This window comes from Ambystoma mexicanum, chromosome 2q (assembly GCF_040938575.1).
Source record: "Ambystoma mexicanum isolate Mex_15411 chromosome 2q, UKY_AmexF1_1, whole genome shotgun sequence".
In the NCBI taxonomy this organism is placed as follows: domain Eukaryota; kingdom Metazoa; phylum Chordata; class Amphibia; order Caudata; family Ambystomatidae; genus Ambystoma; species Ambystoma mexicanum.
This window is the reverse complement of record NC_090924.1, coordinates 280,237,588-280,253,154: the sequence shown is the minus strand read 5'-3', so window position 1 is coordinate 280,253,154 and position 15,567 is coordinate 280,237,588. Positions and strand designations below refer to the sequence as shown.

The window sequence follows — 15,567 nt, the reverse complement described above, 5'->3', positions numbered from 1 at the left end:
ACAGCTATGAAAGAAAGATACTGGAGAAGGAATATGTTACTTACCTGTAACTCCTTTTCTCCAGAATTGGTATCTTGTATCAATTAATATGCAACCCTTCCTCCGACCCCACATGTGGCTCATCTTGGCTCGTTTTGGCACTTTCAGGTGTGTTTTGTTGCAATCTGAAGAAGGCCTCTGTGGGAGGAGCTATGGCAGACTCTGCTAATTTGCTAAAAGGTAACGTGATAGCAGGTCTAAATTTCAAATAAGCTGTGTTAGGGAGAATTATCATAAATGTGCCAATTCCTCCCACCTTAGAGCCCTGCGGCTCTTTTGCTAAATTTTTGGGACTTTGAACTTTTCAATTCAATGTGTTTTCTGTGTTTGTTTCCTTTTGGTTATGGAGTCCAACCAACTCCATAGGCATCATCTTTTATAATTGTGTCATAAAGCACCTTCAGTGCAGTGACAGAGGGAAGTCTTTCAGATTTCCCAAAGTTTTTAAATACCTTCTCTGGTATCAACTACTGTTTCCCAGAACAGTGGAGTGAAATTGACTTCACTTAGCCCTGTACATTTGTAGACCCACCACACCCTATCTTACAATAGAGGGCTGGAGGGGTTACTTAGTATCCCCTATGTCTAGTTACTCATGTAACAGTCAAATGTTACCCTTTCCCTCTCAGAATGGTTGGTGGCAGTGGTTTTACAACGAACTACCATGATTTTCCCAAATGCAAACTATTAATAGTTTCGGTAACGTTAAATCGCGGGAGCCATGTTTTTCAAGATGGCGCCCAGCCGTTGTTGCATGAAACAGGTCCCGGTCTTCTTTTTTTGCCATTTCTTTGTGGAAAGGTCCTTCTGAGTTTTTCTCTGCGCGCCAAACCATGTTTGGTCTCTTTGTTCATTCTCCTTTGGCGGGCTTCAGGAGTGAAACCCGCCTCTGGCTCAAGAGGGTCTGGGGTAGGCAGGAAGTGAGGGAGGTGCCCGAAACTCCCTGTGCTTAGTCTCCTAGGAGACCCAATTGCACTCTGTGCTGATTGGCTGGCTGACTGACCGGCAAGGACAGCCACCCTGCTGGGTGAGTGGCAGCTAGGCGGGAATGAATGGGAGAGAACTGAATAAAAGGCGAGTCTCTTGGCTTGGAAGGCAGAGTCGACCACTGGAACGAAGGAACCGAAGAAGAGCTTGAAGAGGAGGGCTGCTGCAACTCCTGGACCGTTGGTTTGCCCTGTGAAGCCCTGCTGCGGGTCCGAATTGCCAAGTTCACATCGAAGGAGAAGCCCTGCTAAGGACGACTTCTCCCTTTTGAGTTGGTAGGACCAATCAACTCACAAGAAAGCCACCTGGACACCTACCTCGGAGCTTGTCGCATTTCCTCCGAGTGCTGCAGGAAACTGTAGAGCCAGGGAGAGGGACACCAGATTGTGTGTGTTACTTGTAAACTGGCCAAAAGCATTTGGAAGATCCTCTGGACTCCCACGACGTCGGACCGACCGAGCCTGACTCTCCTCAGCCTGAGTGCAGGACCTCAGAAGCAAGGACAGTCGACCTTGACAGCCAGGACCAGCATTGTTACCGCTGCGGTAGATGAAACGCAAAACAGCCATTGAAATTGAAGTTTGCCAGTTGCAAGCTTTGACCAGTCCCAGTGCAGTGCAGGAGACCCCCGACGTCCCTCTCTTGTCCAGGAACAGTGAGATCTGCAGGAACTGCCAGGAACAGAAGTCATAAGCTGCATCTTTTTCTCGATTGTAAGGTACTGTAAATCAAGACGGAGAGAACTTACCTCCCACTGTGAAAGTGCTTGAAACTTTTGCAACTCACCGGCCTAATCAGCTTGTGACCCCACATATGATTTTTCTTTTTACAAACTACTTCTAAGAACTTGTGCAGAGACTTTTGCGTTTAACTACCAGAACTGCTTTAGACTTTAGCCCATTGACTTTGGCCTAGCCTATTAAACTGAATTGACTCTTCTGGTAAACTCAAAGTATTTGCACTGTCTAAGAATAATTGTATTCTTTCGTGTTTTGATAACCTTTGCCTTTTACTTACTTTCTAAAGAGTGTACAGTATTGAAGTAGATTTATGTGGTACTATATGATTGCCTCCTTGTAATTAGTGTTTTATAATTGAACTGATAAATTATTAATTGATATAGACAGTGCTCCAGATAAGATTTTGAGGTGGGAGTATTTTACTCTCTATTTTTAAACTTTCAGAGTAAATGTGATTTTAAGAGAGTAAAAATGACTTTTCTCCTTCGCAAGAGTAAAATGTATGTAACATCCAGCCGATGTGTGAAAAAACTGTATGAAAATCATTATTACTTTATTTTTATTTATTTATTTGTAATGCGCCGGTAACTCACGAGTATCGGGGCGCAGAAACAAGGACACGAACGACAGAACGTAAATGAGACTGGACAATTCAACTAGAGATACTATGTGGCAGCTTTCTGCATTGTGATAGAATACACCTTTCATTATTTCTGGCCACTTGATCTCTCCTGTATATATTTAAATGTTGAAATCACAAAAACCTAGCCAATTATATCGTAAAGCATACATGAATTTGTATTGTGTGTTTTGAGATTCGATAGCAGAATTGTCTTTTGATGTTTAATGAAAGTCCTAATTTCATGGAGCTATTACTACCTAATGGTATGCCAATGTTATGATACAACAGTGCAGAGGGGCAAGGACTCCATGCTAAATTCTATATCTAATCTAGTGGTCAAATGGTTATTTATATAGCTCTTTTGGCAAAGCGCTCTACATAGAACATATTTATCACAATGACCACCAACTCCTTTATCGACCTCGAAAGGATGAAAGGCTGTGTTGAAGTTGCCGGGATTCAAACCCGCAACCCACAGATCACGTAGAGATTGCACCAATGAGTGCTCAACCGGCTAAGCTATCTTATTGGCTAACATCCTTCAGAGGTTAGTTAACTGAGTATCGACTGAGGTATAATGATCACAGCGCCTAGATGTATGACAAACCATTTATGAAGCGCTACATAAAGTTAAATACCTATCTGGATTATCACAGGGACAGGTTTTGCTGAGTTTCTATTTCAATTACCAATGTAACTTTCATTTGTTTGTTTTTGAACAGCGCTTGCACTTTCTTGAGTCAGGTTTTGGATGTTTTATTTGTAGTCTTGAAGAATTGAGAGGATAGAACACCTGTGATCAGTGTAATGACAATTAACCTTGAGCAGAGACTCTGCTGCCACTGACCATTAATAGTAATGTACCCCATTGACTGCAAGGTTGAATGGATGTAAACTAGACAGTGCATAGTCATCATTTTACACACTGTTTTTATAATTAGACTGTAAATTAAATTAGAAGTATAAAAATGATCTTCCTCTGCACGATTATGTACACAGCACCGGAACTCTGAAAAATACAATTGTGCAATACTGGTTTGCTTTCACTTGAAAAAAACATAATCTCAATTGCAACTTAGTTTTCCATCTTATTAATTATACGATCCTAAAATTCTAGGAAAACATGCACTTTGCTTCTGAAGCTGAATGGAAAGAAACCATTCCTTTTATCAGTGTGCAGTTCATTTTTTTGAAAGGTTTCAGAGAAATACATTCTGTTTCTGAGGTGGCTTGCAATTACATCCATGTAGATAAAAATCATAAGAAGTCTTCTGGTTTCTGTCAAGCAACCTGACCTTTGCACTGCCCTCTGCTCTAAACCTGCTTGCAAATGTACCCAGGAAAATAATAAAGCTGGCGTATTTACAAGATTTTCAGGCGTAAAAAGGCCTGGTACTCTCCTTTTCTGGAGCCCTTGTTATAGAAGAAACCTTGAGTGTAAGAGTCTATTTGAATACTTGTAACTGTGAATCTTTGTGTAACTCCACTACTGCTCACATTTCCCCTCTTGATATGAGCCTGGCTGCTCAACACGCTACCAAAACTGTGTAGTACAGACTTATACCAAAGGTTGGTTTGCTTACACCTGTAGTCATAGTTGTGTGTAGGGTTCCCAAAGGGTACTGCATACAAACTTTGCCTAACAAGCTGCTTTAATGTTACTGAGTATTCCCAGCCTGACGACAGGGATTGTTCAAACATAATGTGAATCTACAAAAGATACCAATGCTGGAGACCAGGAGTTAAAGGTAAGTAACGTATTCCATTTGTGTTACCACTTCATGAGACTTGTGATAATGTGAGCCTCTATTCGACAAGTACTAGGGTAGTGATACCATTTGCTTATTACAATTCTTATTACATCAAAGCTCATTTGAAATAATAGCTATGTTTAAGGGTTTATAGGTATATTCCATTTCTGTAGTATAAAATATCTTCATGTTTGGAAGTGGTTACCTAGGAGTAACTTGAATATTAAGAAACCCATATTTCATTCATGAGCAAAGTACTACACAAATGCACTGTTTTGACTATGTGAGGCAATGCAGTCTGTTTAGCTATGGAATGTTCTACATCAATTTGTTATGCTAAAGAATGTGAATAATTGGGACTTTTGAATGTAGTAAAACACTTGTTCTCCAGCATGGGGTCTGGCATGGATTCACATGCTCATGAATATTCCCCGTCATCAGGCCGGGAATACTCGGTAAAGAAAAAATCAGTATCAGTTTCGTTTCTGATCTGTCTTTCTTAGTAGTAACCAATCACTGATCTCTGGGTCATACTGCCCCCAGCCAATGACTGCCCTCTACCTAAGCCCCTCCCCTGGCAGCCATCCTCAGATTTTTACCGCACGTTCAAGTGTTGGGAGTCCTCGTGTTTTAGCTCTCGAGCATTTACTGCGTTTTCGCGTTTTTTCAGGAGAATTTTCTCATTTTTTCGGTTAATCGAGCCTCAAGCTCCACCGTTTCTATTTCCGATAACGGGGACCCGTTTCGGAATTCTTCTATGCCCCTCAAGAGTGAGGTTTTCGCCGAGTTACGCTTCTTGGAGGATTCCAGAAGATCTGTGGCCTACCTCAACGGACATGGCCCAGGACAAGTGAAGCTCGACGCCCAGATCCAAGCTGTTCAGGAGTTGCCCAGGATACGGATTGCAAAATGTTTTCAAGGAGGACGAGTATTCGAGATGTGTCTACTGCCTTCATGAGGACAAGACGCACGTGGAGAATGACTGTGCGTTCTGCAAGAACCTTCGGAACGGACCAAGCAAGATCGTCGTTCCCGCCTCGCCGCTTGGCTGGAGAAGGGCACAGCAGGAGGGAAGGCGAAGAAAAAGTCTGAGCAGTCTTCTAAGTCCTGTGAGGACGCCCCGGCGAAGGGGCGCAACAGAAGGCCAAGCACCGCGAGTCCGCGGGCACCGGGAGCGCCGAAAGGTCGGGCTCCTTGGCTGCTAGGCAGGGCGCAACTTCCCCTGCACGATCAACCACGAGCCGGCGCTCTGGTTCTGGGAAGAGGAAATCCGAGAACCCGGTAAGCTTCTGGAGAGGCCCCGGTCGATCTCGAAGGGAGCCGAGGGGGAGCGAGGCAATGACCCTCCCCCCAAAGCAAAGGCCCAGGACGCACCTAAGGTGGTGAGGGCCTTGATCCACCTGGCAAAGGCCTCTATCGAGGTTGTCGCAGCGGCGCTGGCAAAGCCAGCAGAGGCTACGCCAGTGGAGGCGGCCTCGGGGCCCAGAGTTTCCCTGCCGCCACGGAGGGAATCCTCTTTCCAGATCATCGTCAAGACCCCTGTGAAGACCCCGGCGGAAAAAGAGGGGGGGTGGTGGGCATTACGGACTCGGATTCAGCCTCCGAGGAGGTTCCGGTGGAAACCGTGAAAGTCCTCAACGAGAGGTTCATAGACCTCAACGAGAGGTTCGAGACGTTTCGATCCCAGGGGACGGTTCCCGCTGATGTGATCCAAGATAGCGACGATGGCAACGACGAGGGCCCAGTGAAGCAGCCATCCCGTCCGTCGCAGGCATTACCTGAGCCGCAGGATAGCTCGGCGGCCATTTTGTTGGCGATCCCCTGACGGAGGATCCAGAACCAGGCCCATCGGGAAGCCCTCCGAACAAGCGGAGGAGAGTCCACCCCGCTATGCCCTTCGTGCCCGCGAGGCCTGTGGAACCCTCATCCCCCTCGCCGGACCCTAGAGAGGATACGGCGACGGATACAGCGACGGGGACGGACGACGACGACGGCGGCGATGACACAACGGACATCCCGTCATCACCCCTCCCCTCGGGCTTCTCCGCCCGACAAAATTGGCTCTTTTCATGCCATGATAACCAGGGCATCCGAGCTCTTCCAGCTCTACCCTGAGGAACAGAAAAAGGAAGGGTTTCTTTACCAACGACGACCCCAAATCCCATCTGGTCCCGTCGCAGGTGGCACTGTTTCTGGGAGCGAAGCTCGATACAGTGAAGCGATTGGCATCTCCGTCGGAAGAAAGGACGAAGGCCATTTTGGGCAAGGTGCAGCGCCTGTTAGCCACGGGGGTGGCCAGAGTGAGGTCCATCAAGTCCCTCCTCGGGATGATGTCCTCGTGCATCTACCTTGTGCCCCTTTGCAGACTTCGGATGCGTCCGCTACAAGAGTTACTCGACGCCCGCTGGATTCAAGCGGCGGGCTGCTTCGAAGACAGGATCCCGCTCGACGAGGAGTTCCGTCGGGCGATTCTATGGTGTGGTGCCCGTGCGCACCTCTCGGCAGGCATGGACTTTCAGGCCCCAGCGTATCAGGAGATGGCAACGACGGACGCCTCCCTGGAGGGATGGGGGGCCCACACCGGAGATCTCCACGCAAGAGGCCTCTGGCTCCCGAAGGAGAGGTCTCTTCACATCAACATCCTGGAGCTACGAGCCGTGTTCTGGGCGCTCAAATCGTTCCTTCCGTCCCTCAAGGACAAAGTGGTGAGGATCTTCACCGACAACACCACCACGATGTTCTACATCCAGAAGCAGGGAGGCACCAGATCCCCAGCCCTATCCAAGGAGGCCCAGGATCTGTGGCACTGGGCTGTCGCCCAGGGGATGTTTCTGGTTCCCTTCCACCTGGCAGGAATAAAAAACACCATTGCCAACTCACTCAGCAGGGAGCTGTGCTCGTGCCACGAGTGGGAACTACGCCAGGACCAGGTGGATCGGCTCTTTCAACAATGGGGCAAACCCCAGATCGACCTGTTCGCGACAGCGACGAACTCCAAGTGCCAGAGGTTCGCCAGCAGGGCGCCCAGCCGAGGAGCATGGGTGATGCTTTCTCGTTCCCTTGGGACGGCCTGTTCCTGTACGCGTTCCCTCCGTTGCTGCTCGGTCGCATCAACCAGCTCAAGAGGTCCAGGTGCAGGATGATCCTCGTCGCACCGGTGTGGCCGAGACAGATCTGGTTCCTGGACCTTCTGGACTTGTCAGCGTCCCCACCTATCAAGCTGGCAACGGACGCGGATCTTCTCTCCAGAGAAGGAGGCGCCATTCTCCATCACGACCCGGTGTCGCTGAACTTCCCGGCTGACTGTAGAGAGGCTCTTGCAAAAGCCAGGGCGTCCTCAACTCTCAAATGTTATGGACATAAGTGGAAGAGGTTCTCTGTCTGGTGCCGTGCACAGAAGATTAACCCTCTGCGGATTACGGCCCCTCAAGTATTGCCGTACCTACTGTCGCTGGCCAAAGCTGGACTGGCTCACGCCTCCATCAAAATACATCTGGCTGCCATTTCCCGATACACCAGAACTACAGGGCGGGCGTCCTTGTGGTCTCATCGCCTGGTGAAGGAATTTATGAAGGGACTATTCCGATCGTTCCTGCCGGTGAAGGCCCCTGTCCCGGTGTGGGAGCTCAACGTGGTGCTGACCAGGCTCATGGGGGCCCCATTCGAGCCTATGCTCTCGGCGCCGTTAAAGTTCCTGTCGTGGAAGACAGCATTTCTTGTGGCCATCACCTCCGCACGAGGAGTGGGAGAGATCCAGGCCCTATCTTGCAAGCCTCCATACTTGACTTTCCACGATACGAGGGTGGTGCTGAGGACGCACCCCTCCTTTATGCCCAAGGTGCCTTCGGACTTCCACCTCAACGAGCCCTTGGTGTTGCCAGTTTTCTTTCCGTCGCCTTCGTCTCCGGCCGAGAAGACTTTGCACTCGCTGGATGTGTCTGGAGCGCTGAAGTTCTACGACGTGGACCGCACGAAGAGTTTTCGGAAGACATCACAGCTGTTTGTGAACTTTGGACCTGTGAATCAAGGGAAGGCTCTCTCGAAGGCTTCCATTTCCAGATGGCTCTCCGGCTGCATCATGCACTGTCACCGGTTGGCAAACCGACCGCTGCCCGGCCGTCCGAGAGCCCATTCGACCAGAGCGATCGCTGCTACCACGGCGTTCCTGTCTGGTGTGCCCCTGCTGGACATCTGCAGGGCTGCTACGTGGAGATCGACTCACACCTTCACGACATTCTACTGCATCGATCGGGACTCCAGGGAGGAGTCCAGGGTCGGCCAAGCAGTGCTGCGCGACCTGTTCGCTTAAGGTGAGCCTGGTGAGGAGGTAAGAGATGCTTAATGTTGAGTTGCTGTATTGCTTAATGTTGAGCCTGTTGCCACCTCCTGTGGTTGTGCATGTGTATACTGCTATGTATTCTTATATTCATGAGCATGTGAATCCATGCCAGACCCCATGCTGGAGAAGGAACAAGTTACTTACCTGTAACTGTTGTTCTCCAGCATGGGTCTGGCATGGATTCACATGCAAACCCTTCCTCCTTCCCCTCTGCGGCTCTTCACTTGGTCATACTGCCACTTTACGTGCTACCAAATCTGAGGATGGCTGCCAGGGGAGGGGCTTGGGTAGAGGGCAGTCATTGGCTGGGGGCAGTATGACCCAGAGATCAGTGATTGATTACTACTAAGAAAGACAGATCAGAAACGAAACTGATACTGATTTTTTCTTTACCGAGGATTCCCGGCCTGACGACAGAGAATATTCATGAGCATGTGAATCCATGCCAGACCCATGCTGGAGAACAACAGTTACAAGTAAGTAACTTGTTCCTTAGGATATAGTGGCTGTTCCATAAAAGGGCATTTTATTAGTGACTGGTTTATAATGGATTATGCAATGAAATCCAGTCTGATTTCCCTGGGCCCATCCTGCTTTGTGTTATCATTGTGCTGTTCCACACTTGCCCTGATCTGTATCCTGTCGTGTTCTCTGCAGACTGGTGCATTATTAAGTGCCTTTGTACAGTTATGTCACATCTCTACGCCTTTAGCAGAGAAGACTTGGGTACAGCTTTTCTCTCGGCTGTGGAAAATCCTATCTGATAGGCAGCAGCATGTGAGTATTAAGATTACATATTTCTGTAGAGGTTCAAGAGATTGTGTATAATAAAATAGCTTGTGGGAAGTTGTCTTACTATTCAAAATACTGAATATGTAGTATGTTCTATTGTTTTTAACTAATTGTGTATTTAATATCCATTCCAATCTTTGTTGTTAACAGCTGCACTGCTACCAATGCTCTAATCTAAATCCAGTCAATTTATAGATGAAAAGTTAGAGGCGGTCTGCTTTCCCTAAAGAGGTCAAGAGTAGCAAAACCATCCTTTCCCTGAGATATAGAAAATAAATTACATTTGAAGAGGGCAGGAGTGTAAGGGGGAGGTTCTTGGGTGTGCAATGGAATCTCCTGTGGCTTGTGTTCAAGCCACCGGATAACAACCCCCATCTAAGCATGTGTGCAGTATTATTCAGGTGGCTTTAGTACGCAAACGGCAGATGTCAACTGCCAAGGCACACTTCCCAAGGCGGAATGTTGGTGTTAATATGAATTTCCAAACTCAACCCTGTGGGTGGATTTTGTGAGGCCACTCTTATTATGACGAGCAGGTAAGACACTTAGGATTTGCCAAACCCATTCAAGTTAAGGTAATAGAGCAGCAGGGTATAGTCTGAGGAGGGTTGTGAGAGTGGTCTACGACTAAAATGAATGAGCCAACACAGAACAACTCTAATAATTCAAGTTAGACAGGTGTTAGTGTTGGGAAATATTTCTCTTTGGGCAACTTTCCCTCCAAATTCTATGGACCCCAAACGTTTTGCTTTTGTTTTTGAACCTGTCCTGACTTTTTACATGGAAGCGAACCTTCAGCTTTGCTCCCCTGGCCTTTTGCTCATTTTTTCACGGGGGAACTGATCAGTCCTTCAGACTATCAGTACTGAAAAACTAGGTTTCCCTTTTGTCTTTTTAACTTTTACCTTTTCAACAGTGCACACATCATTTTACAATGCAGCGGGGATACTTTAGTATCACTCTAGTCTTGTGCACATGGGATTTTTGGTTACTTTTATGTGTGCTGTGGCGGGTCAGAAGAAGGACAAAGACTCTGATCTTCCATTTAGACTTGTTCTTCAGTAAAAGAATATTGAAAATGCTTAACTTTCCCTGAACTAAGGGCTTTCCCTATATTAACAAGCTAACTAGGGTGCTCGTTAGTTGTCAGTGAGTCCATCTGTTCTCTGTCCAAAACTAATATATGCTGACCCTATCAAAATAACAAAGGCACAGGAGAATGACTCCCTTCTCCTGTGGGCTGCTTTCTTTGCAAGCTTGATTTACTGAAGTATTCATAGGTAGTTCTTTGTAACTACTTTTACCAAATTGTACATTTCAGATATTGGGCTTTTCCACCTCTTTCTCTTGAGTTGTTCTCTTATGACCTTTTTCGTTTGGTTTTCTCCTCTCTCCTGGAGCACTTGTGCCCCTCTCCTGTTATACAAACTTGAAACTTTCTCTTGACTTAATGACCAATCCTTTTCTTGATTGGTATAACTAATACTGTTCTAACTACAATTCTCATTCTTCTACTTGTCGCTACACTTGCTCTTTACTGGCACAATTATGTCTCTAACTAATGTCTGGCAGAGAGACTCCCAGGACCCCCCCTTGTCAATTTACGATTGATTGCTCCAGTAATAATTCTCAGTCTTTTCCCAGATTTGCTTTTTATTGGGACGAGAGGGAATCTTCCAGTAGTGATTCTCGCTCAATTATGTGATTCGTTATTTGCTGGGATGAGTAGGAGTCGCCCAGTGTTAGGGAGATTTATCATTCTTCAGCATGGGGTCTGGCATGGATTCACATGCTCATGAATATTCCCTGTCAGGCCGGAACTCCTCGGTAAAAGAAAAAACGGTTTCACTTTCGTTTATAAACTGTCTTTCTCCTATAAACCAATCGCTGAGCTCTGGGTCATACTACCCCCAGCCAATGACTGCCCTCTCCTTAAACCCCTCATCTGACAGCCATCTTCAGATTTTTACCGCACGTCTAAGTGTTGGGAGTCCTCGTGTTTCGTTCTTAGAGCTTTCTGTGTTTTTTCGCGCTTTTTGCAAGGAAATTCCTTTTTTTGTTCGATCGAGCCCGAGTGCGCTATCGTTTCTTCGTCCGACAACACAGACCCGTTTTTCGCATCTTTCATCACCCCTCAAGGGCAGAATTGTCAAGTGTTTCTTCTTCGAAGTTTACAGAAGACCATCTGGCCTACACAGCACGCCGGACCATGTCGGAAGAGAAGGAGGGGGCTTCCCTCATCAATCTCTGCACCAGCTGCGGTTTACAGAATGTTTTTGTTGAGTACAGGCATTCTCAGTGCCTTTATTGTCTTCACCCGAAGCACAAGGAGGAAGATTGCGAGATCTGCTGTGACTTTACCAAGCACACGATGAAGGATTGTCACAGCAGGCTGGTGGTGTGGCTCAAATCCAAGGCCCATGCCCTGTGTGGTTCAAAGGGGCATGCCTCCTCCGGAACCAGCTAGCCAGAGCGGGATTCTAAATCCTTTGAGGGCGCTCAATCCATGGGGGTCCAAGACAAGGCCAAGCACAGAGAGTCCGGTTCTGTCGGGTTTCACCCGCAAGCGGGTTCCATGACGGCCAGGGCACATTCATCATCTCCAGCTGCCTCAATCTCCAGCCATCGCTCCAGCTCTTTGTCGAAGAGAAAATCAGCTACTCCTGGGGAACTACAGGAGAAACCGGAGAAGGCCAAGTAACAGGATAAGGTAGCCGACCTGCCTGTTAAGTCCCAGGTGATGCAGGCCAAAACATCTGCTTCTATCGAGGTGGTGGCAGCCGCCCTTTCGAAGGCGAAAGGGAAGGACCGAGTCCAGGGTGTCCCGACGGCGGCCAGCGTGGCTCTTCCTCCCAGGTGGGAGGCTTCGGCCAAAACCAGCGGAAAAGACCGTGGAGAAGAGGATGCCGTCCCTAAGCCAGAAGCGGACCTCTCAGGACCAGAAAAAGGGGGGGTGGGCGGGGGCTGGGAGAATTCCAAGCGACAGATATTTCTTCTTCCGATGTAGAGGACGAGGGTTACGTCCACACCATCCAGGAAGATGATGGGTATGACGATGGGAATGTCGAGGAGGTACCCACCGGAGGCGTCAGCGGGGACGGCGGACTCCCCAGGCAACTCTGAGATCTGTCACATGATATTCTCTCGACCCTCCAAACACTGGTGTAGTAGATTCAGAAGAGGATGCCGACGGCACCCCCGCCAACAGCGGCGACTCAGTTGACACTGGGGCCACTACCGCTGAAGAAGAGGAAAAGCACCCTACGCCTTCACTCCAGCCGCCGGTATCCTCCCCCCCGCTACCCGTAGGGATGCAGGGATGGACACGTCTACGACAGACACTGATGACGACGGCGGCGTCTCTCTGCCTCCCAGGGCTTCTCCCCCGACGAAGTGGATTCCTTCCACTCAAATGATCGCCTGCGCATCGGAACACTTCCAGCTCACACCGGAGGAGATGAAAAAGGAGGGCTTCCTGTATCAGCGCTGTGAGTCGAAAAGGAAGACCATTCTGTCAGTGACCTTCCTGGACGACGTCTGGGATGAGGGACTGGCGCGGCTGAAGAACCCAGGCTCGGCCCCGGTAAAAAGGGACCAGCTTAAAAAGAAATACCGGTTTCCTAAGTCTGCACCCAAGTGTTTGTGGTCACAACCATCAACAGACTCTGTGGTCTCGGGTGCGGCGCAGAAGACATTTTCCAACCCGTTGTCCTCCGCCTCCGTTCCCCCGGACAGCGAGGGGAAGAAGTTGGACTCTGTGGGTAGAAAGGTCATCTACTCAACGGCGACAACGGTCAAGGCGGCCAACATGTTAGCGATCCTGGCCAGGTACGACCGGGAGCTATGGTACAAGATGGCTCCGATGCTGGTTTTCCTCCCCAAGGACAAACCGGCCGAGGCGATGGAGATCCTTCAGGAAGGCGAGGTGGCATCGGACCATGCTATTAACGTGGCCCTGGACATTGCGGACACGGGATTCCGCCAGATGAGAAACAGGGTTTGCCTCAGTCGTCGTTGCTGGCTGCGGACCACCAACTTTAGGCAAGAGGTCCTGTCGAGGGTCCTGGACATGCTGTTAGACAGAGACAATAATTTTGGAAAGGCCATCGATGAATCTCTTCAGGCAATCAAGACCGACACAGAGACGGCCCATTCCCTGGGCATGCTGCAACAGCACCAAACGTCCTTTCGTTCCTCAGGAGGGTATCGGGCAGATCTTTGAAGGGTTTCGGCAGCGGATCGTCCTTTTACTGCCATCCCTCTCGTTCCACGACCCAAGAAGCCTACAGGGGTCGCTCCAAGGCCTTCGGAGGTGGCCTTCGTCGTCAAGGCTCCCAAGGCGGCGCGCCAGCCTCTAAACAGGACTGAACCGGCCAAGACGTCGGGTCCTCACCCCTGCATGTCGGTGGGAGGCCGGCTGTCGAACATCATCAGTGTGTGGGGGAAAAAATCTCCACTGATTGATGGGTGCTGGACGCTCTTGCCCACGGACACACTTTGGAGTTTCAGCGATGAATACCACTGGTGGCCCGGCAGGAACAATGCATCCTCCAGCTGCTGCTCGTGGTTCGGGCCCTGTTAAACAAAGGGGCATTAGAGCTGGTTCCGAAGTGACTTCGAGGCTCCAGAGATTACTCAAGACCGGGGGCTGGAGGCCCATTCTCGATCTACGACTCAATAAGTACATCAAGTCCCAATGATTCTGGATGGTCACATTTCAGCACGTGCTCGGCCAACTGGAGGAGGGAGACTTTGTCGTCGTTGGATATAGATGACGTATACTTCCATGTCCCCATTCATGAAAAACATCGCAAGTTCCTGCGCATCGTCATACAAGGGAAGGACTCCCAGTTCAAGGTTCTCCCCTATGAACTTCAGTCGGTGCCCAGAGTTTTTAAGGGGTGTTTGGCTCCGATGATGGCCCATCTGTGCCTACAGGGGATACATGTGTACCCATACCTCGATAATTGGCTCATCCGAGCCAGCGCAAATGACGTAGACGTTGATTACACTGAGAGGAATGTCCGGCTGCTGACGGACCCGGGGGTTCTCAGTGAACTATGCGAAGTCATGCTTGACTCCATCGCAGGACGTGCTATTCCTGGGGGCCAGGCTCAACACAGAGTCCACCCTGACTGCCCCCTCGGAGGAGCGGATAGTAGCCATTTTGGGGAAGGTGCAACGGCTTTTACTGACGATCGCCACAGTGAAGGACCATCAAGTCACTGCTCGGCATGATGTCATCATGTATCTACCTGATCCGGCTCTGCAGGTTGCAGATGTGACCGGACCGCTCCAGGAATTCCTGGACGTCCGTTGGATCCAGGTGTCCGGAAGTTTCAAAGACAGGATCGTGCTCGATGAGGAGTTCCGTCAAGCGATAAGGTGGTGGTGCGTGTGCTCCAACATCGCCGGGGACACAGACTTCCAGAGCCACCCGTACCAGGAGACCGTCACGACGGACACTTCCCTGGAAGGCTGGGGAGCCCACACCAGATGTCTACACGCCAGCGGCCTGTGGCTGCAGGAGGAGAAGACGCTACACATCATCGTCCTGGAACTATGGGCTGTGTTTTAGGCCCTCTAGTCTTTTCTGCCATCCGTCAAGGGCAAGGTGGTGAGGGTCTTCACAGACAATACCACCACAATGTTTTACATCTGGCAGCAGTGAGGCACCAGATTCCTGACGCTCTCCAGAGAGGCGCAGGAATTCTGGCACTGGCCATTCGCCCAGGGGATATTTCACATCCCTTTTCACCTGGCTGGAGTCAAAAACTCTGTTGCCGACTCCCTCAGCAGGGAGATGCGCTTTTGCCAGGATCAAGTGGACAACCTCTTCCTCAGGTGGGGCAGATCCCAGATCGATCTTTTTGCGACAGTGACGAACACTAAGTGCCAGAGGTTCGCCAGCAGGTTCCCCTAGCCGCGTTCTCCTTCCCGTTGGAAGGCCTGTTCCTGTACGCGTTCCCTCCGTTGCCTCTACTACTACGAGTCATCAGTCAACTCAGTGTCGGTGCAGGATGATCTTCGTCGCACCGCTGTGGCCAAGGCAGATCTGGTACTCGGACCTTCTCAGCATGTCGGCGGCACCTCCAGTCAAGCTACTAGTGGTCGCTGATCTGCTCGCCAGGGAAGGAGGCGCAATCCTGCACCACAACCCAGAATTGCTAAACCTGAAGGACTTGCTCCTGCAGCATTAGAGTTTGGTGGTTACTAGCTGCCTGCAGACTGCAGGCAAGTCCTTGCCAGGGCGTCGTCGCCTCATAAGTGCTACGGACACAAATGGAAGTGTTTTGC

General features: G+C 49.5%; 1 protein-coding gene across 8 annotated transcripts in view; it reads left to right on the top strand.

Moving 5' to 3' along the window:
• TRRAP (transformation/transcription domain associated protein) overlaps nucleotides 1-15,567 on the top strand; it is a 2,065,012-nt gene that overhangs the window by 1,547,741 nt on the left and 501,704 nt on the right. For all 8 annotated transcript variants that reach the window (XM_069647248.1, XM_069647247.1, XM_069647244.1 and 5 more), the window contains one exon: nucleotides 9,136-9,255. In XM_069647248.1, the coding sequence (XP_069503349.1) occupies nucleotides 9,136-9,255 (120 nt within the window). The remainder of the gene's footprint in view (nucleotides 1-9,135; nucleotides 9,256-15,567) is intronic.